Source organism: Mauremys mutica, chromosome 2 (assembly GCF_020497125.1).
Source record: "Mauremys mutica isolate MM-2020 ecotype Southern chromosome 2, ASM2049712v1, whole genome shotgun sequence".
Classification (NCBI taxonomy): Eukaryota; Metazoa; Chordata; order Testudines; family Geoemydidae; genus Mauremys; species Mauremys mutica.
The window spans coordinates 143,315,399-143,341,012 of NC_059073.1; the positions used below are offsets into that span (position 1 = coordinate 143,315,399).

Here is a 25,614-nt window from a genome sequence, read left to right on the forward strand (position 1 = left end):
AGCTTCCCGTTGCTTTCATACAGATTTCCACCCTTGCTCTATACGCACTCAAGTGATCAGCCTCAGGAATTAAAGAACAATTAGAAGAGCATAAATGGAGGATTTAAAAAATAAAAATTAAAAAAACCCCACAAAAACCCAACAATCACCCTGTTTAATCCAGCCACCTGTGGGGCCCGGGCTGTTCTTAACTGCTCAGAAAGCTTGCCAAGGATGTATTTCCACAGCGCTTTTCTCCCTTCAGCTTTCAGTTGCTCACCACAGCATCAGATACACCTCACCAGAAACTCCACTCTGCCCCAAGTGCGGAACATTCCAATGAGATTAACTTTGGGTGGGCGCCTAGTTCCCTGGGAGCCAGGACGCTACCGATGTTTTCTTAGTCTGGAAAGAAAATGAGACCAGAGAATTGCTGCTATGGAGCTTACCTGCCAGGTCCCTAGGCCAAGTAAAGGCACGCTTCCCCCAGAGGGCAGCGTTACCGCCTTCGAACTCATCACGACGCTTTCAATATTTCAATCTCAGTGCTCCAGTCTCTCACACGGAGGCACCGTTTCAAGGCACTGGAGTTTTTATGCATCGGGTAACGCAGCCTAGACATGCCCACAGGTCAGGGGATAAAATGACGACACCCTTCATTGGTTATCTTAGCAGCCAATGGGAAAGCTTAAGGATATTTTGCAGCCTTGAGAGTCTTGGAATTAAAGTCTTTATAGGAGCAGCTAAATAAACAAAATTCTGTCCTGCAAAAAAATAAACCTCCTCCAGAAGCATCCAGACAGGGAGATTACCTGACAAGAAGCAATGCTAACAGTTGGTAGGAGGGGAAGGGAAGAGTCACCTAAACCCTTTGGACATGCCTACAGCTGAAGGTTCTGAAACTAGACACAGTCGAGGAATTTTCTGAGAAGACGCCTTTCAGTCGAAGAATACTGAGTCATCAAAAATCTAAACGTCTTGCAAGACAAGGTCAGTTTCCATGATTTTCCCATTTTGAAATGGTCTAGCTGTCCCCTTTTGACATTTTTGAAATGAAAAGTTTGTTGCTTTTTGGTTCAAAATGACTTTTTTGTTTAGAAATCTAATTCATTTGGAGTAAAAGGAGTTTTAAAAGTACCGTAACCAGTCAGAAACAAACACCAAACACTTCCAAAGTTAAACAAAATGTTTCAATAGGTCTGAGTCATTTATTTCACATTTAGTTTTGGCTCATGAAAATTTTAGAAACAAGTTATTTATTAATGCAGCCTGGTCAATGTGAGCTAGGTAGCCCTCAACATTGGTAGCTGCCCTCTTACTTTCTGGGGCCAAGTCTTCTTTCAGATCACTCTTAAGCCAGCATAACACCAGTGGAATTATTCCTGACATGCACAGGGCCCAAGCGAGGGGCAAATCTGCCCCTACTGGAGATTGGCTGAGGCCAGGGCTGGTGCAAGGAGATTGGCTGAGGCCAGGGCTGTTTTGCACCCTAGGTGAAACTTCCACATTGCGCCCCCCATCCCCCCCCCCCAGAGCATCGCTTATTATAAACTTTCAAAAAACGAATACTGCATAATGTGGCATTGTTCATTAGAATTAATACACGTTCAGCTTGAAAATTTATTAATTTCATTATTTAGTCTACATATTTCATGAAAATAAATGAATAACCTGACAGGGCGTGGGGCTGGCTGGCTGGCTTCGGGCAGGGGGGTGCAGCAGGGGCTGGCTGGAGACAGGGGTGTGGGGCTGGCTGGCTTCGGGCAGGGGGTGTGGCAGGGGCTGGCTGGAGACAGGGGTGTGGGGCTGGCTGGCTTCGGGCAGGGGGTGTGGCAGGGGCTGGCTGGAGACAGGGGAGCGCGGGGCTGGTTGCGGGCAGGAGGGTGTGGTGGGGGTTGGCTGGAAACAAGGGGGTGTGGGGCTAGCTGGCTTCAGGCAGGGCGATGTGGCAGGGTTTATAATATATGGAGATATTCCTATCTCATAGAGCTGGAAGGGACCCTGAAAGGTCATCAAGTCCAGCCCCCTGCCTTCACTAGCAGGACCAAGTACTGTTTTTGCCCCAGATCCCCAAGTGGCCCCTTCAAAGATTGCGGTCACAACCCTGGGGTTATTAGACCAATGCTCAAACCACTGAGCTATCTCACCACCCTGGCTAAAGACAGGGTGTGGGGCTGGTTGCGGATAGGGCAGGGGGTGTGGCAGGGGCTGGCTGCAGGCAGGGTGGCGGGTACCAGGGCTGTCCCTAGATATTCTGGGGCCCGACGCCGCCCCCCTGTGGGAGGAGCGGGGGGGCCCCAGGTGGGGGGGGGGGCAGGGCTGGCTTGGGAGGCAGGGGGGAAACAACCCCCAGCACTCCCTGGCAGGGCGGCTGGGCCCGGGTCTCTGCACTTCCCCCCCACCAGTGAGTGCAGGCCCAGCCCTGCTGCAGAGCTCAAGGGAGTGGGGGCGGGGCAGGGGCCCTGTGGCAGAGCCAGAGCAGCGCAGTGCCCCTGGCGGCCGGGGAAGGAATGACAACGCTTCCTGACCGGCCAGAGCTGATCAAAGCCACAGTGCCTCCTTGCACAAGGGCAGGAAGCAGGTTACACGTTTAGCCAGTGCTGGGTGAGCATCCCAGACATTTTGGGCACTGCTTTTTGGTGCCCTCAAATCTTGGTGCCCTAGGCAGCTGCCTAGTTTGCCTAGTGGTTGCACCGGCCCTGCCTGAGGCCCTGGAGGTTTTTCGCCTTCCTCTGCAGCATGGAGCACGGGTCACTTGCTGGAAGACTCTCTGCACCTTGAAGTCTTTAAACCATGATTTGAGGACTTCAATGGCTCAGACATAGGTTAGGGGTTTGATACAGGAGTGGGTGGGTGAGATTCTGTGGCCTGCGTTATGCAGGAGGTCAGACTAGATGATCATAATGGTCCCTTCTGACCTTAAAGTCTATGATTCACTAATGATAAGACTGACCCACAGGAAAGTAAAAAGTGAAGTGACTTTCCCAAGGTTACACAGCAAATCAGCGGCAGAGTCAGGAACAGAACATGGCTGGCCTCTTAGAGAAAGGACATCAGTCTGGGACTTGGAGACTGGGATTCAATTCGCTGCTCTGCTACACCTCCTGGGTGTCCTTGGGTATGTTGCTAAGGTCCAGCTTATTAAAGGCTTTTAGGTCTTGTGCCACTCTGCATTGCAACACCCAGCCGACTTAGGTTCCTAGGTCTCATTTTTAAAAGTGACTCAGGCAGCTAGCACCAAAGTCGCAGCAGGCCCACATTCACTTTCAGGGTACCCGAGGCACGTCTGAAAATGGAGACGCAGGCGCTGCAATGCTGAATGGTTAGGGACAATCGAGGTTCATATCCCTGCCCTTCCATTCTCCCACATAACCCTCATAGGTGCGTTAGCTACCAGACAATAGCATCTGTCTTAGTCTCTCCTGTTGGAGCTGTTCTGCATTGTATAAATATTTATATATTCACTGGGCCAAAAGGGAAGAGAGAGAGAGACACACACACGGATTCTGTGTCCCAATGGTCAGAGCACTCCCTGCAGATGCAGGAAACAAGCTCAAGTCCATGGTCTGAATCAGGCAGAACAGAACCTGGAGGACCCATATTCCCAGGTGTGTGCCCTCACCCCACGGCTGTTCTGGGGTAGATGGCTCTCAAAATTCCATCCTGGACCTGAGAAACCATTTTCTCATGGCAGTTCCACAAGCTCTGGTACGTGCCTACAATGAGTTTTCGTTTCAACACACTGGGAATTGTTTGATGGAAAATGCCAGCCAGCTCGACTCCTCACCCAGTGCTGCATTCATAGCAGAGTTGGTTGAAACGTTCATGATGGAAAGTGGTTTTTTGGTCAAGTCGGAAATTTTGGCAGGAAGGATTTTTGATGGAGGCGGGGACAACCAACCCCCCCATCCCCCCAAAAAGCAACCCACTATTTCCCAACCAGCTGTAATTTCCAGCCTACACACAAAACTGAAGAGAAAAAAGCAAAAAGCAAGCTATTATTTACTCCTCTGGTGTAGCAATTAGTATAGATGCATATTTAAGCCTGCAATGGAAGACAGATTAGAATGCCGTGGTGGAACTCCTGATGAAAGCTAATTACCCTGCGTGCTCAGCCCCTGATTGCTGGCATTAAATGCCTCAGATGTTTCCATTTGTTTGCTTTTTAAATCCCACAAGTAATTAGACCCGTTATAGATTAATCACTTGTCAAATTGAATTTATTCAACTAAAACCATGTTTTGAGTTATATTTGTATGTACAGTCAGGTAATGTTCTGGTGTTCCACCTCAGACCAAGAAGCTGCATGTGCAAGACCTACCAACTCACTCCGAAAGAACTAAAGCCGAATGTTGCTCCGTGCAAGGGATTTTGTGACCACAGATAGATATATTAGGCTTGGGGCTATAAAGAGAAGGAATGGCAAGAAGGGTTTAGGAAGGTCAAATATAGGAAGGCAGCCTTAGGCCAGACTAGGAATTTGGAGTAGGTGACATAAGAACAGACATACTGAATCAGACCAAAGGTCCATCTAGCCCAGTATCCGGTCTTCCAACAGTGGCCAATGCCAGGTGACCAGACAGCAAGTGTGAAATATCAGGAAAGAGGGTGGGGGGTAATAGGAGCCTATATAAGAAAAAGCCCCAAATATCGGGACTGTCCCTATAAAATCGGGACATCTGGTGACCCTAATGCCAGGTGCCCCAGAGGGAATGAACAGAACAGGAATCATCAAGGATCCATCCTCTGTCACCCATTCCCAGCTTCTGGCAAACAGAGGCTAAGGACACCATCCCTACCCATTCTGGCTAATAGCCATTGACGGACCTATCCTCCATGAACTTATCTAGTCCTTTTTTGAATCCTGTTATAGTCTTAGCCTTCACAACATCCTCTGGCAAAGAGTTCCACATCCTAATGAAAGATCTTGCGCATAATTCTTTTATTTAAACTAGCGGTTCTCAAACTGTGGATCAGGACCCCAACGTCCTCTCGTTTATATGAAGGTAAGAGAGGAGAACTAGGTTCCAAGTCCTTTTCCATCACCGTAAGTGGAAGAGAAGACATTAGAGCAGAGTCCTGATCCAAAACTCCAGATCCAATTGCCTCCAAATTTGAAGATTTGAAATCCAGGTTTGGGTATGAACTTTCCCTAGAGTTCAGAGGTATCTCAGATTCTGTCCCATCCCAAATATACTCGGGTGTTACTAATGCTGATCTAAGCCACATCTCTACGCACAATGAAATAAGGTGATCCAATCATGGTTCGCTGGTTTGGGGGCAAACCCAGCTTCCCCTCCCCAGCACTTAAAATCTGATAGCAGGTGTTCTCCTTTTTAACCAAAAGACCATCCTTCCTCTCTGTAGTTCAAGCATAGGTCTGGGATTTGGGGTCAGCTCCCAGATCTGCTGTGTGGCATCTCATCTCATCTCCCAGTGCCACAGTGCCCAACCTGCTCGGTATTACCAGAATATTCCTAACCTTCCAAATCTTTTGGCTGTTTTCTGCTGCAGAGCCAGAAGTGATGAACCAATTAGTGCCTAGGCAGAAAGCCTTTAGCGGCAGAGTTCAATTCTCACCCAGAGCAGTCATGAAGAACTCAGGAAGGCACTGAAGACCACTTATGACTTTACTAAATAAGACCCAGGTGAGCAACAGCGAGGGAGATTAAAGGGATTCCAGCAGTGGGTTAGTCACGACAGTGCTCCTGCCAATGGGACTGTCAGTTTAGTAAGTGAATTTGACTTCAAACAAAATTACTTTCAAACCAGACCAGACAGTCTGCAATGCAGGAGTCTATATTTAGCAGCAGCTGAAGCGAGGTCCTGAGGGAGATGAGGCCAAGCGCTGCAGTACTTACTGGGTAGAATGTAACATTTGCTGTTCAGTGGTGACAGTCGCTGATACCCCAGGACTGATTCTTGATAGACTGAAATAAAATGGCAGTCTATTGAGCAACATTCAACCTCGGTGTAAGCAGGCTAAGGTAGAGCAGCCCTGAGACTACTCTAATTAACACCAGGGCCCAGACTGATGGTCCCATGATTATGGATACTTTTCTACCCCTTCAGTCTCCCAAATTGGACTATGCACTCCTCACCTCTGCTGGAGGGCTGAGCCACTTCCCTATTTAAAGCCCTATAGAGCTTAACAGGGATGGGGGGAAAAAAGAGGATTCTACAGAAGTATCTCAAAAAGTCTTTAGGATTTTAGAGTGACTTTTATAGGATTCGCTCTATAGGATTTTGAACTGCCCTGTAGAAATCTATAGCAGAGACCTCTCTTGATTAAATCATATAGGATGGTTAAAAACCCTTGAGTGAAGTTCTCATTCTCTATTACATTATCCCTTTCAATAGGGATTCTCCCACCACACACAGGGTTGGGGTAATGGGAAATTGTAACTGGTACTGGGTTTACTGGACTGCTGACCCCTCCCGGTCTCAGAGGGCACCCCCCACCCTTCAGGCCTCAAATTGTCACCTCTTTGGGGGAGGGTCACGTGAAGGGATTCTGGTTGCAGACATCTAGTGTAGCAACTGCAATTACCTAAATCAGACCTGATTTATGCCCAGACCCTGCATTTCTTTTCCCGGAGCAATGACGGGGTAACCAGTGACCAGACAGCTCTCTCTAAACCAAGTATTATTTATTTAGGACAAAACAGATCTTAGCACAATAAACAGAGAGTGTGTGTGTAGTTTACCAGATGTCTAACCATCTTGCACATGGGATCCCTGGGAAGTCTGACTCCCCATAAACTCCTTGCTGAGCCTCTCTCTGCATCAACTTGTCAATGCCAAAGATAACTGACAACTCTCTGGCCAGCCCCTGGCAACTGACCCCTCGATTCCCACGAAGGGTAACTTTTAAACTGCTTATAATCCTTTGATCTGGTAGTTCTCAGCATTGGCAAACAAGAAGTAGGATGCTCGAAGCTAATAGCTTCCCCCATTGTCTTTCAAGTGTGTGCTTGAATATTCGTACTTCGGACCATTGCTCTCCAGCTTGTTCCAACTGAATTGATAGACATATATTGGGATACTGGAATGCTTATACAAGTTATATAGTTTTTCTCTCTAACTAGGTTGCACAGCAGTATTCTTAGACTACTACAAAGGCTCTTTTACAGAATATAAATTTATATATATTAGGGAAAAAAAAGACCTTCCGGGCCCTGATTCAGGAAGGCACTTAAAGCACTTTAATGCATGCAAAAGCTGTGAAGTATGTTCCTGAATCAGCACCTATGTAACGATTCTGCTGACCATATACATGTACAGCTCCTATTAATATGAAAAGCCAAATTCCAAGTTAGGTAGCCTCATTCTTACTGCTTACATTTATTATTTGCTTGATGACAGCGCTTAGAGACCTTGCCTGAGATCAGGGCCCCAGCATGCTAGGTTCTGTACACACACAGAAGGATATAGTGCCTGCCTCAAGAGCTTACGATCTTTTAAGAATTATTATCCCCATTTTGAAGATGGGGAATTTTGGCACACAGACACACCCCCCAGGTCATACACCAAGAGCCAGTATTTGAACCTAGGTGTCTTAAATGCCTATCCAGTGCCTTAACCACAAGACTTTTTATTCCTCTCAATTCCCTCTGCAGTTTCAATAACATTCTTCCTTTCCTGTCCTAATCAGTAGGAATGCTTCTGCATGCGCTCTTCAACCATGCCCCGCCTTGAAAAGTGGGGACACTTCACAGAGGGGGCAAAGCAATGCTTTCCTGTTTTGTGACGTGCTTCTGGTTAGCCTTTAGGCTGAGAGGTGCTGCTAAGAAATGCAAGTCATTAGCATCCTTTCCCCTCCATTCTGGCCCAAGGCGCATTCAGAGAAAAGGTTAAATTGTTTATTTTCAGCTAACGGGACTGTGCTTTGGAGCAACCTGCAGAAATAAATTATAAAGATAAAATTCTTCAGTCAAGCTGTGTGAGGGCTTGATAATAAGACTAATAATTGCACTCCAAGCTGAAATTCATTAGCAGAACACTCATTTGTGTTACTAGGGGCACTGGCGCCTGCTGATTTGAAACCCTGTGGTTCCCAAAGAAAGATTTCCAGAGATATTAAGTGACTCAGCAATTGTTTGTCTGAGATGAATTTGCAGTTCTAGAGAATGCTTCAAAAACCTATCACAGGTAGGTGCGTGATTAGCTGATGAAGGGCATTATCTTTACAAGACCTCCCAACCAAGCGTGCTCAAGCATCTGCATATTGTTTGCATCCATGTAACACCTAATGGCCCTGATGCCGATTGCGCTCGGGCCTGTGGAATATAGGGTATGTCCAAACACCTACGGCTTGCCCGTGTCTGCTGATTCAGGCTTGCTGGGCGCACGCCGGAAAGCTCTTCTGTTGAAATTATTTCAGCCAGCCTTACATGCAAATATGTTAATTGTGCATCCAAATAAGGCAGGCAGTTGCTTGCACATGTTTATTATGGTAATGTCTAGGGACCAGCCAAGAGAACAACATTATACAGTCACAAAATAGGAGATCGACCTTCCCCAGAAAGCTTACTTCACGGCACGCCTGCCTTTACTAAGGCTCAGACCCATGAAGCACGGTCCCGACTAGCCACTTTGCTACACTGGTTACATGTTGATGTATTCCGTACAAGTTACTCTGTCATAAAACCAGTAGACCGAAAATAAGGCCTTTAATCCTGTAACAGGATCTAGGGCCAAACACCTCCAAGCTGGTGTGTTCTATGGCTGGATCCAAATCTGTCAGCTTGAGACCGTTCTTACTAATGTAACCAATTCAGTTAAACCAGGGAGGAATTTGGCCCAGTGTTTGGTCAAGAAACTATTCTTTGTTTAAGTGATGGGCATGCCCACATAGATTTATCTCCATTTCAAGATGACTGCACTAATTGTGTATTCCAGGAGATGATCCAAACCCAGACCCATTTATGCAAATCAGCCTGATTCTGACTTAGACAAGAACAACCTGACCCGTTCATAGCACCTCATAAATCAGCTTATCAAGATGGTTGTTGGCCTTCTCTGAATTCGGTCCAACTCACCAGTATCTTCCTAGTAACGAGGATCCCAGAACAAGATGCAGTTTCCCAGCGGTGTGAGCGAGGCTATTGGATCCCTGCATCCATTTGTGCCGCTTCTGCATTTTAGAGCCAGAGTGAAAGCCGACTGAGGTCATCTGAAGGACTTTCATTGAGGTCAGTGGGCTTTGGATCAGGTCCTGGCAGCAGAACAGTGCATGGACTTTTCTTTGCAGCCCTACCGCATACTGAACTCATTTCCAATTTGCTCTCACACCCAGCGATCTTCCCAGACCTTGGTTAATATTCCATTGCAGTTCTCTACATGTAACCCACACCCCTCCTCGGTGTGGTGTTCTGTCCTATCTAGTGGCACTGAGACCATTTAAAGAGAAAGATAAAATGAGTCTGTTCTACAGTCTTTGCTAACAGCCAGTTGGCTTTTAGCTTATGCAGTAGAGGTCAATGCACTAAGCTCCAGAGGTCCCAGGTTTGATCCTGCCTGCTGACACCCGGAGTCTGTCAGCGTCACATACACACAGCAGGTTCAGTGCACGAAGGGGAGAGCTTCAGATGCAATGACCTTGAGGCTTGCTTTCCCATTTGCAAAGGGTCAGTACCATGTTATTTCATTCTTCAGCACTGCCATCCATCACAGTTAAAGCACTTTAGAAATGGAAATCAAATTAAGCAGGAGGGACTGTGACCTTGTCAATATATAGTATTCTGCAGCAAGAAAGCCGCCGTGTGCCCTTGACATGAAAAACATGTTCCAGCAACATTTGCTGCATGCATTGAATTGGTTTCCTTAAGAAGCAACCAAGCCACTGATAGAACAATGGAACAGTCAGGAGTTCTGATTCCCAGTCCCCTGCTTCCATCACTAGAACGCACTCCCCTCGTGACATAGCACAAATACCAAGCCTGCAATTTAGACCATACTACAAAGTGTTTTGAGTTCCTTGGCTCTGAAGTGCTAGAGAACCGCAGAGCATAATAAGAAGAAGTCGTCCCTTAAAATGGGACAAGATAAAGACCTTATCCTCGGATATTTGTGGGCGCTGTAACAAAGAAAAAGAAACCCCGAGGCATGTGTTGTAGGATTGTCCAACAATCAGGCAGCTGCGGAAAGAGGGGGACAGAAAAGTGAAAACAGCGCTCGGCTCCAGCAGCCAAACCTCTGCCAAAAGTTATATCCTAGGGTTTTTTCCAACCTGCTGAGCTGGGTTTAACTCCACCACAGTTCTTAAGGGCACATGATTTTACAAAAATGGAAGAGAACGCTTATGCCCAGAACAGAGCAATGGTATTCACACTTGTCCGACTTACCACCCAAAGAACGAACAGCTTAATTCCAGAGAGGACAATTCTATTACTCTGAAGAAATCTGGACCCTATTTCTAGATACATTTGGATAAAAATGGAGATCTGGAATTATTTGAGCCATCTCAGCATTCCCCACTAACCCTCCTCTTTTCCCCGTCCCCTCCGCTTCCTGTTCATGTAGGTATTTTATTACTTTTACCCTCCCCCCCTTACGCCCCCTAATGTGTCTCTGTACTATTATCTGATCTTGCAGCTTTGACAAGTTGTAAAATTGCATAATTCTATTGGCAAACCATTTGGAAACAAAAAACGTTGTAAGTCATTTACCTTTTCATACTTCTCATGATCCGTTTCTTCCTGAAATAATAAAAATAATCACAGAACAATTAGAAATAATGCCATATTTCGGTTAAATATACTGATTGGCTTCAAACTGCAGTGCCTTGGCTTGGTTGGGTGTGCGCAAGCCTGGAGCTGGTAGCTTTTATACCTTACTTTGCATGACTTGGGGCTGAACTCTCTAGCTCATCATTTTCAGATGAAATAAAAATTTAACCCTAAGCAGAGCACTCAGTGTCTCTCAGTCCTGTATATGTGACTGGTTATTTTTACTTGCTACTGAAAAGTTACCAAAGCGAATAGAAAAGAAAGAGAAGGCATAAAGACAGGCTAGGAAGCAAGCGACACTCAAGACCGGGTATCAAAAGAATTTGTTTGGGACTTCTAAGAACATATACCAGTTCAGTAAGTCAATCAAGAGTGTGCCCTTGTAGCCAAGAAGACTAACAACATTTTGGGCTGTATAAGTAGGGGAATTGCCAGCAGATTGAGGGACGTGATTATTCCCCTCTACTCGACATTGGTGAGGCCTCATCTGGAGTACTGTGTCCAGCTTTGGGCCCCACACTACAAGAAGAATGTAGAGAAATTGGAAAAAGTCCAGTGGAGGGCAACAAAAATGATTAGGGGGCTGGAGCACATGACTTATGAGGAGCGGCTGAGGGAACTGGGATTGTTTAGTCTGCAGAAGAGAAGAATGAGAGGGGATTTGATAGCTGCTTTCAACTACTTGAAGGGGGGTTCCAAAGAGGATGGAGCTCAGTTGTTCTCAGTAGTGACAGATGACAGAACAAGGAGCAATGGTCTCAAGTTGCAGTGGGGGAAGTTTAGGTTGGATATTAGGAAAAACTTTTTCCACTAGGAGGGTGGGGAAGCACTGGAATGGGTTACCTAGGGAGGTGGTGGAATCTCCTTCCTTAGAGGTTTTTAAGGTCAGGCTTGACAAAGCCCTGGCTGGGATGATTTAGTTGGGGGATTGGTCCTGCTTTGAGCAGGGGGTTGGACTAGATGACCTCCTGAGGTCTCTTCCAACCCTGATAGTCTATGATTCTTTGATAACCATGACCTATTGAGTGAGAAGAGCATAGGGTCTGTCTACACTACACACTAACCAAGGCTCTGACTTAGGTTTGACCTAAAACCCACTTCTATCGACACACAAATCAGTCTGATTCAGGTCAGCATGCACTAAAAGCTGGGGTCCTAGGACCCTGCTAGGGGTGAGTCAGGGCTTAAGTCCCACTGAAACTCTAGTCCAAATGCTTTAATTTTGCAGTGTAGATGCAGCTCAAGCCACAAACCCGAGACAGAAGATCTGCGTAGTGCAGTATGGATGCATTAGCACAGCTGAGAGACCCAGAGCCAGTAACTATAAACCCAATGCAGTTTGGACCTTCAAACACAGGCTTGAAAACAGAGTCCACAAGCCCAGGTCTCTCAGACCCTGGTTTTCAATGCACTGTAGATATACCCATAGAGACTGGCACAAGCCACAGAGTTTGGATCTGGATTGATACCACCACCGAAAGTTCAGGGACATTAAGATACAGTGACCTCTAATAATATAAACCTGTTTCATGCCTTGATCTCATTACAAAATATCATCCCCATCCTTTCTAAAGATGGGGAAACCGAGGCAGAGAGAGACGTAACTTGCCCAAGGTCACATAGCGAGTAAGTGGCAGAACCAGGATTAGAATTGAGGCTCCCAAGTCCCACTCTAGAGCCCAGTCCATTAAGCCAAACTGCCTTCCCCAATGGGCTGCTATTTAGGTTACTTGTGCTAAAACCATCTCCCTTTAACTTAATCCTGTTTGCACAAGAAAAGAAGAGGCCTTCCTTTGAAAAGTCACTTTTGAGCAGTCTAAAGTGCGAGGCCCAGCAGCGTCCTTGGTATTTGCTATCGCTCCCTGGCAGTCGGTCCCCAGGGTGCACTGCTCTGACACATTCTGATTGGAAATACTCCTTCTCCTAGACTGGCTGTTTGATTTAGTGGGTGAATAATTGGATTTCTTGCCATGTCATCTCAACAGCTTCAATGAACACGGGGGAGATTGCGGGGGGCACAATGGCTCGCAAGGTCAGGAGCAGCATAACCTATTCCTAGCCCACAGAAACCATCTATCGGGCTGTTCAAAGCCCTTTTTTCTTTTGCATCAGAGTCTCAAACTGCATTCCTGCAGAGAAGCTGTTCAACGGCTCAGCGGGGTAGCATGAAAAAGGGTAAATAATCAACACAGCATGGGCACGTTCGTTCCTGTAGTAGCCACTTTGGGACACACTATATCCACTGCAGTGATAATTCTTGCAGTGATCTAATTCCAAGGCTGCATGTCCAGCCACAGAAAGGGCCCAGTCCTTGGCTGTGATCAATTTGCTCTTGGTCCATTGACTTCAAAGGAGATTCCTTCGCTGGTGTAAAGCGGAGTACCTCCTTTGAAACCAACGGACCAAGAGCAGATTGATACCAGCCAAGAATCAGGGCCCAATCTTTTAAAAACCCATCTGCTAGCAACAGTCTGCTCACTTTTGCAAAAAAAAGTCATCAATAGCGTTATATTCCTTAAATGCTGCTTTGAGGGGGGTATTACGTGTTAGGCCAGAGTTACTCCTTTTGTCCCAATCGCAGTGTCCCACTCGACATGAATAGGACACCAGACTGGATTCAAATGAGAGAGATCATTTATGCAAGGTTTTAAAAAAAGAACACAAACCCACACACCTCTTCATGTAACAATGCCCTGGGCAGGCCACCTTTGGGGACTGAATCCTCGAGCTCTGGATGTAAAGGCCAGAGCCTCTATTGTTTGAGCTAAAAGACTAGCTCCATTTGTTCAGAGGCAGTAGCAGACTCTAACCTCTTGGTTCAAGATGGTTGAAGTTTTTCCATTTAAAAAAATTGGTTCCTGAAAACAAAATTTAAATAAAAATTCCATTAAAGTTTTCAGAAGAAACAATGTGTTTCTTTTGAAGTTTTTCAGAGAAATATGCATACTGTTTTCCAACCAGTTCTATTCTTTAGTTAGTCCAGACACTAGAGGGAGAGAAATATATTTGGCCAGTGTGTTACATTTATGGCCAAGGATCTGCAGCAAGAATTTTTTAACTCCATAAAGAAGTCTCAAACTTGGTTTTGTATTTGTACAGGACCTGGGTGTAGGGCTGTCAGGTGCTACCAGAAAAATAAGTAATATATTTGGCCAAGAAATATTCCTAAACGCCTTCCTTTACCACAGTGATTATTCGAGAACCAGAACAACATTCAGACAGCTCCAAGATAAAATAATACTTTGTCCACTGTTGAAAATCTCAGCTACCACCACCTCCCACCCTACACTAAGGATAAACATGTCTTAGTGCCAGCTATTCTCTCAATATCTACTCTCCTTCAGCAGCATCCAGTCTCTCTGGTGGCAGAGCCATCTCTAAGATGCAACCAGAACTAGAAGGAAAAATCAAAAAGAACTTAATCTGCAGCAAGCATGTTCAGGCCAATTCATTTCTCTCTTCCCCTTTGTTCTTCTTCCTCCTTTTTATTGAGCGAGATGAAATAGGTTCATTATCATTCAAATTTGAATCCCTAGGTATGATCCCAGTCTATCCATTCTCCATGGTGACGGCTGTTTTAGATCAAGTTAAATTGGGTTGTTGTGGATTTCCTAAAAGCTCAGTCTGCAATGTAGATAGCCCCTTTGCAAATCCGGTCTCCATTAATATACAGAGTAACTATAGCTCCTGTAAAGCCTCTCTCTAGAGAATTTCTGCTAATGAAATATCAGTCATTATGGCTCAGCCTTGTCCAGCAACAAGGTTGGAGCCTGGCTGTCTTCGTTCCAATGGAAGGCACAAGGCTCATGTTTGAATTACTGAACTACCAGCGTAAAGCTACTTAATTACAGTTGTATGGTGCCTTTCATGTCAAAGCACTCTACAAAGGCACAATATAGGATTTGCTTTGTCTACCACTGGACAGCAGCCACCTCTGAGATGCACCATGGCAACTATTTTAACAGGACACAGCAGTTTAGGAAAAGAAGTGAAGAATCCTACATCCACTTGAATATGGAAGAGGGTGTGGGGATTGAAGTCACTGGAGTGACTTCTGATCCACAACGGTGTAAGTGAAAGGAGGACAGTTAGACCCATAGCGTGGAAGAAGGGCATCTGCAAATGATATGGAAGCAGTTTCTTCAGCATGGATAAAGTTCTCTGTAGCCTAAATTACAATAATAAAGACAAATATCAGAGGGGTAGCCATGTTAGTCTGGATCTGTAAAAAGCAACAAAGAGTCCTGTGGCACTTTATAGACTAACAGATGTATTGGAGCATGAGCTTTCATGGGTGAATACCCACTTCGTCAGACACATGCCTGACTTACTGACGCATGCGTCTGATGAAGTGGGTATTCACCCACGAAAGCTTATGCTCCCATACAAATAATAAAGACGAAGTTACCCAAGATGGCACTAGACTAAGGTTTGTAATAAGAGACAGTAGACCTGTGTTTAGTCATTTAGGGTCCAATCCTGCGCCACTGAGTCAGGCCCTTAGTACAATCTAGTGGTTAGAGCACAGTACTAGGAGATTAGGATTCAAGAATCCTCTCCTTGCACTACCATTGCCTGTCCATAGAGAAGGAGGTTAATAACCAACCTCCTCTGGAAGGTGAGGATTTAATATTTGCAAAGCACATGTGACGGTACCTCCTATAAGGCTCTATGGAAATATGCTTAGAATGTGTTTTATGCTACATATGCCATGTAACATATCTCCGTAAAGGTTATGATCTACTGAATGTATCAATCCTATTTGCATGCATGTATCATTTTTGTATTCGATGTTATGAATGTTGGCTATGTACTGGCTATGTACTAAGGTTAAATAACCTTAGTAAAGCATTTGGTCAGTTCCTGCAGAAAGGAATGTTGAAATTAAGTACCTAATCAAGAAACACTTAAAGGACAATGTATCTTGGAATGCCCCAATCCACATAAGAAGTCTACTTGCAGACATTCAAGGTAGCATGTAAACCAGGGGTTCTCAAACTGGGGGTCGGGACATCCCAGGGGGTCACGAGGTTATTACATGGGGGTCACGAGCTGTCAGCCTCCACCCCAAACCCCGCTTTGCCTCCAGCATTTATAATGGTGTTACATTAAAAACACTTTTTAATATATTTATAAGGGGGGAATCGCACTCATAGGTTTGCGGTGTGAAAGGGGTCACCAATACAAAAGTCTGAGAACCCCTGATGTTAACAATGGATGCTACCTGTAAAAACTGTGAGTCATGCAGGGACTTGTGACTTGCCCAGGTAACTCCTAAACTCCATCTTGGAGCTGGACTTTGCATAGGAGTGAGGAGGGGGCTCTCCACCCACAAGAGAAAGTCTATTTAAACCCCTGGGAGACCCCTCCCTTTTGTCTTCAGCTGGCTAAAGAGCACTTCCCCCCCCCCCCCCCAGGATACCTGAAAGAAACTGGAACAAAGGACAGTGACTGCAAGGGGTGTGAGTGATTGCTGGACCCAGGCAAAAAGGAGATTAGTCTGTAAAAGGGAGCATTCTGGAACTGGTGAGGATCTTATCTGTATTCAGTTTGATTAGAAATAGATTTGCACATTTTATTTTATTTTGCTTGGTGACTTACTTTGTTCTGTCTGTTACTACTTGGAACCACTTAAATCCTACTTTCTGTATTTAATAAAATCACTTTTTTACTTATTAATTAACTCAGAGTATGTGTTAATACCTGGGGGAGCAAACAACTGTGCATCTCTCTCTATCAGTGTTATAGAGGGCGAACAATTTATGAGTTTACCCTGTATAAGCTTTATACAGGGTAAAACAGATTTATTTGGGTTTAGACCCCATTGGGAATTGGGCATCTGAGTGTTAAAGACAGGAACGCTTCTGTTAGCTGCTTTCAGGTAAACCTGCAGCTTTGGGGCAAGTAATTCAGACCCTGGGTCTGTGCTGGAGCAGACGGGAGTGTCTAGCTCAGCAAGACAGGGTGCTGGAGTCCTGAGCTGACAGGGAAATCAGGGGTACATCAGGTGGCAGCTCTCAAGAGGGTTTCTGTGATCCAACCCGTCACAGCACTTTCACCCATCACCCAAGAACCTCAGAAAGTGCTACAGAATTGCCGAATAACTCTGAACTACCTGGCATTTGGTTTCCTCCGATTCATCGTCTGCCCAGATGTCTTTCCTAAGGCTGCATTTTGATAGGTTTGCATCTGCTTCTAAAGCACGCGGCCTAGTTACTGTAATGCTGAAACATTACAAACAAATCCAAATAGCTGTGGAATATAGTACAGATCCTCAAGTGCCATACAGGAAAGAATTTACCCTCACAACCCCTGTGGGAGGCAGGAATCATTTCAGTGGAGACCCTCCAGCATGAAATTTGAGGTACCATAGTGAAGCATCAAGCCTTGGACTACAGGAAGGGAAAGAAAGTCTGCTCTGTTCCATTTCCAAATATTCCTCGCAGCTACTATGCTGCATGCATCATAAATCATTAAACAGCTGGCGCTCTGCTATCTCTTCCTGAACTAATCACTGTTTGAGCGTAACTTGAGAAATGGCAGAGAATGGAAAGCAGGAAGCTAAAAATGGGGAACAGAATATACTCAACTAACCTCGTTAGCCTGCTCTTCCTAGCCATTAGCGCAGACTCAGAGGAACCATTTGCTGGGCTTCAAAACTGAATTTGTGATCTAATTCTGCTGCTGCTAACACTTTTTTTTTTTTTTGGTGCAGTGCTAGAGGATGATCTCATTGGTGGCGCCTTATAAAATTGAATTCCCTGCATTAGCAGCAAATAATCTGCAGTTTGAGGCAGGACTTCTGTTTCATGTATCGCAACCAGGATCTTTGTGCTGTGCAGAAAAATATTTACACTTCCTTTTGCAGTGGATTATTTTCAAGTTTTTGATAGTCTAGATTATTATAAATGAATGAGAGAAATGCGTTTGCTATATTGATACTAGAGCAGTTAGTAAGCTTACTTAGACAACACAATTCCCTTTCCAATCCGGCTGCACTAAGGTAACATGGGTAGTGTACACAAAAACCCCTTAGTCAACATACATCTGTTGGGCCAGATGTTTCTCACAAAGGCAGAAATACAAGGGCCATGAATGGATGATTTGAGGATTCATGATGAGTTGGTGCAATGGACCATACCAAGGTACGGACTCTATTTCACATTCCATGTGAGACATCTGTCTTCTTGGCCAAGACACTGGGTACCGAACTAGGGACTTCCAGAGCTAAAAGCATGAACTGCTACAGAACAAAGCTGGGGCTGTAACAACTCATATCCTCAGTTACCCCTCTCTGCCAAACACACACGTTCATCAGGGGGTTACACATGCCTAGTTCTTCCCACTTTGTGTTGCAATCACTCCACACGCAGGCCTCCCATTGACTGCTGTGGGAGTTGCACTAGCAGGATTGGACCCACCTGAACAAATCTAAAGTCTGCAGGCAGATATTCTACAAATCGACTATTATTTCTATGGCAGTAGCATCTGGAGGATCCGACTGTGATCAGGGGCCCACTGTGTGAGGTGCTGTATAATCACAAAAATAAGACACCGCTCCTGCCCCCAAAAGGTCACAATCTGAATAGACAAGACAGACAGACGGGGAGAAATGAGCATAATATTTCCATTAAGTGGGGAAACTGAGGCACTGAGATGAAATGACTCGCCTAAGATCACACAAGAAGTGAACCTAGATTTTCCAAGTCCCACTCCCGTGCCTTAACCCCAAGACCATCCTGCCTCATCTCCTACTTTCCAATCTTCTGACCAACAGAATCCCATTTAGCCTAAGGAACATTTGCTTAACACTGGAACAGTATTTCCATTCACTGTTGCGGTGATCTGGTGATTTATGGTGTAATTATCCGCATGCCCTTATTTCATCACCTCTGTAATTGTTTCTACCTTTCAGTGATATTTCTCCCTCCCCCACTCTTCCCCCCTACCCCTGATCTTGCTCAGAAGGAATCAGTTTTTGTATTTTTAAAAACAAAATTATAAATGAGATAAATATCAAAGCCCCCTCTTATCTGCAAAACAACCTGATCCTCAACACCTTTTTGAAAGGCTGTGGGTGAAACAACTGCAGTTAGCAGAGAGGAATAATTGTCTCCACTGTAGGAATGACAAGGTGGGATTTGCTGGCCTGTGTGTTACACAGGAAGTCAGACAAATGTCCCTTCAGGCTTTAAGGATCTACGAGCCTCTCATTAAACAGATGTCAATTTTCCAAAACTGCGAACAGCTTCTTTTCTTCAAAGCACTTCAAGAGAAAGTGCTTTTCGATTATTCTTTTTGAAGCATACTAAATACACAAATAGAAGTATCAGAAAGGGATTGATTTTAGTCTACACTGCTATGTCAACCCAGTCTGCGGAACCTGGGATTGTGGACTTGGTGTTTCCAAGCCTGCGCTTGAGTGTCCACACTGCATTGTAAATCTGCATTTACAATTGCTGGACCCAGGTCTCACAGCTGTGCTAATGCGTCCACACTGCACTAGGCAGACTTGACTAGGATGTTCAGCTTCAGCTGCATCCACCCTGCAAAAACAACAGGGCATGGACCAGAGTCAGAGCAAGACTTGGGTGCTGACCTACCCCCTTGCAGGACCTAGTGCTTGCTGACCCAAATCAAGCGGATGTGTGTGTGGATGGAAGGCAGGTTTGGCTGAAACCCGAGTCAGAGCCTGGGGTTAGAATGCAGTTTAGCCATACCCTAAGGAATCAAAGGGACTGAATTAGAAATGACAAGGAGAACTTGAAGAAAAAAAGAAGGTTTTAGGCTCAATACCTGAAACAAAATAGCCAGAGAATGTTTGATTATGGAACAGCTTCACTAATGGAAGTGGAGGAAGCATTATTGTTTGGGACTGTTACAGCTGTATTGGACAGAGCTCTGGAGAAAACACCGTAGAGAACAGCTGTCCAGCAGCCTCATGAATGGATTAGAGGGACTCTGAGCTGCAGGCAGCTATGTAACTGAAAAAGGATGCCTGGGTGTTTTCTGGCTACTGCTTCTTTAGACACAGGAGGAATTTCCCTGCCATTTTGTGAAGCAGTTCAGATGCAGAATGTTGCAAACTGAATCATTGTATGCATATTTTAATATATGGAATGGGTTACCTAGGGAGGTGGTGGAATCTCCTTCCTTAGGGGTTTTTAAAGTCAGGCTTGACAAAGCCCTGGCTGGGATGATTTGGGGATTGGTCCTGCTTTGAGCAGGGGGTTGGACTAGATGATCTCCTGAGGTCCCTTCCAACCCTGATTTACATACACACCCCTCTATCTATCTACACTCACACTCTCTCTCATAGAAGTTTTATATTTGTTCTTTGTATTTTGGTTTCCTTAACCTGAAGTCAAGTTATGGTAGCTAGACTTGGTGCTACAGGACTACGTGAAAAAGACATTAACCTATCCCACCTCTCATTCCCATGAGTCAGAAAATAGCCTATAGAATCTAGAAATCTTGCGAGCCAGCAAAAATCAGTTTTATTTCATGAGTCAGGAACCTTTACTTTGGTTTAGCATCACCCAGATGTGACTCAAAGGACAATAAAGTAGCACTAGAATAGAATAGGGACAGGATCCTGTTTTATGGACATTGCTAATGATTTCCTAGCATCCTGCTTCTGCATAGAGAGATTTACTGTAGCAGTTAAGCCTTCTACCACACTTCCTTACAACCACTTTGTAAGGTTAATTTCACAATGTATTTAACATCCTGGTAATCATTAACACAAGCATCAGATCTGTCTGACCTACAGACAGGATTTCTTAGCCAGAGACAAAATCAGAGAGCTAGTGTTGTTTCACATCTGATAATTACAAACCTTTTAAGATCTCATTTTCTGGACTAGATCCCACCCTACTGTTAGTTTATTTTCCAGCAATTTCACCCACATGTTAAACTCTTGAGCCTACCAGATTAGGTGGCCGTTTATATCCACAAATCTTGCCGAGTCACATTGGCTCCATTCGCACATTCTCTTTTACATTTTAATTTGAAGTTTGTTTCAGGAAGCAGGGTTGTGGTCGCAGGCTGGGAATTGCAAGAGAGCTTAAGGGAATTCCAGGCTTCATCAAAAGTCCCAGCCTCAGTAAGGAACTGTCTAGCCATTCAGTCAACAGTGAATGAGTACTCCAGCATGGCATTGTGGTTTGGTGTACTACTGAAATTGCTTTCTTCTGCGCAGCAGGGAAGCAGTGTGACCTAGTGGATAGAGCACTGAGCTAGGACTCAGGAGACCCAGGTGCCATTCCCAGCTTTGCCACTTGGCCAAGTAACTTCACTGCTCCATGCCTCAGTTTCCCCAGCAGTAGAACATAAATCCTTGGTGAAGCATTTATCAACTGATAAAAAGTGTTGGGTAAATCCTCAGCATCATTACTGAAAGAGACCAAAAACAAAGGTCCCCAGACCCACTCATTTGGTCAAGATCCCACAGCACCCTTTATAAAAAGCATCAAGCTCTTAACCCCTCTTGCCCTCTGTGACGTTATTGACATAAACTGGGACCATATAGAACATGGTTTGCAACCAAGGTCCTGCAGTGGCACCAAATCTGATGTAAAGGGGGTCATATAAGGTGTCTAAGACCAGGTTATGGGTTGCTGGTTATGATTATGCTGTCTGTATGTCTGTGTATCATTTTGTAGTTAAAATTATAAGTATTGGCTCTGTACTGTCTGTATTTTGTATTGTGCTCTGCTTCTGGGTGACACCGCAGACAAGTTGGTGTTAGCCCTGCCTAGCCTGCTTGATGGCCCATTAAGGACCATCAGCTACACAATTGACCCATGGAGAGAAGGCAGACACGCCTTATGACTCAGCAAAGTATGCAGGGACTGGCCCATGTGACTCCAGACTCCATTTTGCTGTAATTTTCCACAGTAAGGACAAAGAGGTTCTTGCACCTGGAAGAGCCTATATAAGGCTGATGCCTCATCTCCATCTTGTCTTCAATCCTGCTTCTTACCTCTGGAGGGACTTTGCTACAAACTGAAGCTCTGCACAAAGGACTGATGACCCATCCCAGCGGGGGATGTTCCAGAGACTTGATTTGAACCTGCAGTTTATGCCATCACTGCTGCAAGCCTGAACTAAGAACTTTGCCATTACTGTATGTAATTGATTCCATTTAACCAATTCTAGCTCTCATCTTTACCTTTTTCCTTTTATGAATAAACCTTTAGATTTTAGATTCTAAAGGATTGGCAACAGCGTGATTTGTGGGTAAGATCTGATGTGTATATTGACCTGGGTCTGGGGCGTGATTCTTTGGAATCGAGAGAACCTTTTTCTTTTACTGGGGTGTTGGTTTTCAGAACCATTCATCCCCAGGACGAGTGCACTGGTGGTGATACTGGGAGACTGGAGTGTCTAAGGGAATTGCTTGTGTGACTTGTGGTTAGCCAGTGGGGTGAAACCAAAGTCCTCTTTGTCTGGCTGGTTTGGTTTGCCTTAGAGGTGGAAAAACCCCAGCCTAGGGCTGAGACTGCCCTGTTTGAGCAATTGGTCCTGAATTGGCACTCTCAGTCGGGTCCCGCCAGAACTGCATCGTCACACCCTCACCAAATCCCTCTTTCATCCTGCCCACCTAGAATTGAGGACAGGTCACTGATTCAGAGAGATCTGGGTCGCTTGGTAAACTGGGCGCACAGCAAACAATGGGTGTTTGAATATGGCTAAATGTAAACACATACAGCTAGGAACAAAGAACATAGGCATGCTTACAGGATGGGGAACTATCCTGGGAAGTGGTGACTCTGAACTTGTGGCTGCACTGTCATGCTGGGAGCTCAAGAGCCAATGAGATCCTGGGATGCATAAAGAGGGGAATCTCAAGTAGGAGCAGAGAGATTATTTCACCTCTGTATTTGACACTGGTGCGGCTACTGCTGGAATACTGTGTCCAGTTCCGGTGCCCACAATTCAAGAAGGATCTTGATATATTACAGAGGGTTCAGAGAAGAGCCACAACAAGGATTAGAAAACATCCTTTAGGAGAGACTCAAAGAGCTCCATCTATTTAGCTTAACAAAGAGAAGGTTAAGGGGTGACTTGATCACAGTCTATAAGCACCTGCATTAGGAACAAATATTTCATAACGGGCTCTTCAGTCTGGCAGAAGAAGGTTTAACACAATCCAATGGCTGGAAGTTGAAGCTAGACAAATACAGGCTGGAACTAAGGTGTAAATTTTTAATGGGGAAGGTAATTAACCATCAGAACAAGTTCCCAAGGGTCGTGGTGGATTCTCCATCACTGATAATATTTAAATCAAGAGGGGATGTTGTTCTAAAAGATCTGCTGTAGAAATGGTTTGGGGGAAGGTCTCTGGCCTGTGTTATACAGCACATCCGACTAGCTGATCACAGTGGTCCCTTCTGCCTTGGAATCTAGGACTTCCCCATGCAGTTTGCACTGGTGATGGTTTGTATTCTTGACTTCCCATCCTCAGCTGTTGCGTAGCATTGCTGTGCATCACTGAATAGCCACTCTATTCCACCCCAGAGCCAGCTGCATGCAGTGGAAGGTACCAGCCCCTGGAAATATCCCCTTGAACACAGCTAAAGCCTTGCTCTGGCACATACATACAGCCCCCTGCAGCCATGCACAGCCCCATTGACATCAGTGGGGATCTGCAAAGCATAGGTCTGCCTGCATGGAGCACATGGGAGGGTCAGCTTTGGGTAGATGGGGGTGTCAATGATACATTTGTCTATGGGAGCCACATCAGTCATGCCCACCCCTGGTGTGCAGGAGGATTGTACTACTTCTGATGCAACAGTCACACTAGCTAATATTTCACAGGAGAGGAGAGGAGGGTAGAGACAGAAGCAGAACACCCCTGATCTCACCCTTCTAGCAAAAGACTAATAAATGAGCATACCTGTATTCCACCAGCCATTTGGTAGGCTCCTCTGCATTAGGTGACTGCTCTTCTTTGCATATGGGTTTTCTAGCCAAACTTCTACAGACACAGACTACTCAGCATTACAGCTCACTCACCAGCCAAGCTGGATCCTTCTCTTCACCAGGAGTTAAGCTCAGCTCCTTGACTACATGATTACTGCAGACAGCCCTAGCCTCAGCAAAATGCACCTGAGCCTAATCAGGTTAATAATCCCAGCTGCCAATGTTGATCAGCCTCCCAAGTCATTACGCCATGGCTCCTGCACAGCACCCAGCAGCATGTTAGCGGAGGGCATTTCCCCCACTGCTTCCAAAGTCTCCAACTATCTTCCTAGATTGCCCCTGCCCCCACTAAAACATTTAATCAAATCCATTTTAGTGCTCACAGTTTTGTTGATATGCAGAAAGGGTTTTAACCCATGATTGTTTTAAGTGCAGGCCAGTAATAATTAGAATTTTATATCCCAGACATAAAATAAATCACCAGCCAATTCAATTATTTTCCTCCATTCCCACTGTATCCATTCCAGGTAGCAAATGCTCTGCTAACATTAGAAGCTTTAGGTCCAGATCCTCAAAAGGTATTTAGGTACCTAACTCCCATTGGAATCAATGGGGGTTAGACACCTAAATACTCTTGAGAATCTGGCCCCCAGACTTTGAACCTACAAACCCTTAAGCCTATAGGTAACTTTAATCATGTAAATAACCCTCATGCATGCCACTGGAGAGCAAAGTTATGCACATACTTAAGGGTTTGAGAATTAGAGCCATAGGCATCTGCATGGTGAGATGGCATTTATCCATGAATCATAGAATATTGTGGTTGGAAGGGACCTCAGGAGGTCATCTAGTCCAACCTGCTGCTCAGAACAGGACCAATCCCCAGACAGATTTTTTGCCCCAGATCCCTAAATGGCCCCCAGTGGGTTTAGCAGGCCAATGCTCAAACCACTAAGTTATCCCTCCTCCCCTGAAGAGATCCTTAGAGATTATAGTACTGTAACAAGAAAGACCTTACCTGACAAAACCAGCCCTACCTCGTAATACTGGGAGTAGTAGCAGGACTTTTCATCGCTCCTTGAGATTTCAAGGGGCGCTGGCAGCTGTAGAGACATCTCTGGGGGACCATGTTTTCACTCCCAGTGGAGAACAGCTGTAACAAAACCTGGTCCTCTCCCCAGCGCTGCATCTACACTGAGAATTTTACAGAAATCTTTTACTAACGCAAACCACAGTTAGGAGCATGAGCACAGACAGGGCTTGGGCAGTTTTACTCCAACAGGCACCTGTGCTACAGTGGTGGGGGAGGAATTCCCTAAACTTCTCTGAGGCAGATTCTCCCCCACCCTGTACCTGGTGCAGCCATTCACTCCTGTGCAATGTGGATTGAAAACATTACCAGTCTGATCAGGTCTAGGAGCAACTCTAGACAAACCTGAAGCTTAGGAGTCCTTCTGGCCAGCTCACAGGAAGAGAGACCCCTCCAAATGTAGCCTTTCACTGCTAAACTAGCTGATGATGGGCTAGATTGTCAGCTGATATAAGTCAACAGTGCTCCATTGACTTTACCTGAGGATCTGCCCAATGACTTTCTTAGAAGGGAATTAGTAGAGTGGAATATGAGTGAAATGAGAACACAGCGGAATGAAAGAACCAGAGCATCAAAGTCAAACTCCCCATTGGGAATTAGGCATCAAAGTACCTTTGAGGATTTGGGCCAAAGGCCATTGAAATGCCCTGAAGCACTATGGGACATCACTATACAGTAGCATTTCACTATGACCAAGTTATAAGCAGGCTCTGCTGTATTCCTAAAAAGTCACTGGACATCAGGAGCCGAACTACTTTTGTGCATGTGGGCCTGTGTGTTTTAAAACATCCGCAAAGCTTTGTTTTTCGGCTCTCATACGAATTACCTTCTTGGGAAGAGCTGGCTTGCAGAGACCCTTTGTGCAATTTCCCCCCTCCTTTATTTGAA

The 25,614-nt window shown here is 45.3% G+C and overlaps 1 protein-coding gene across 9 annotated transcripts in view; it reads right to left on the minus strand.

Annotated features, from left to right (window-relative positions):
* LOC123365036 (aldo-keto reductase family 1 member A1-A-like) overlaps positions 1-23,841 on the minus strand; it is a 62,614-nt gene extending 38,773 nt beyond the window's left edge. For 4 of the 9 annotated variants that reach the window (XM_045007645.1, XM_045007643.1, XM_045007644.1 and 1 more), the window contains exon 1: positions 429-548. In XM_045007645.1, coding sequence (XP_044863580.1) covers positions 429-497 — 69 coding nt within the window. In that variant the 5' untranslated portion in view covers positions 498-548. Of the gene's footprint in view, positions 1-428; positions 561-10,649; positions 10,680-23,610 lie in introns of those variants that run through there. The other 5 variants (XM_045007647.1, XM_045007650.1, XM_045007649.1 and 2 more) reach the window with 5 other exon arrangements.
* Between the last annotated feature and the right edge of the window lie 1,773 nt (positions 23,842-25,614).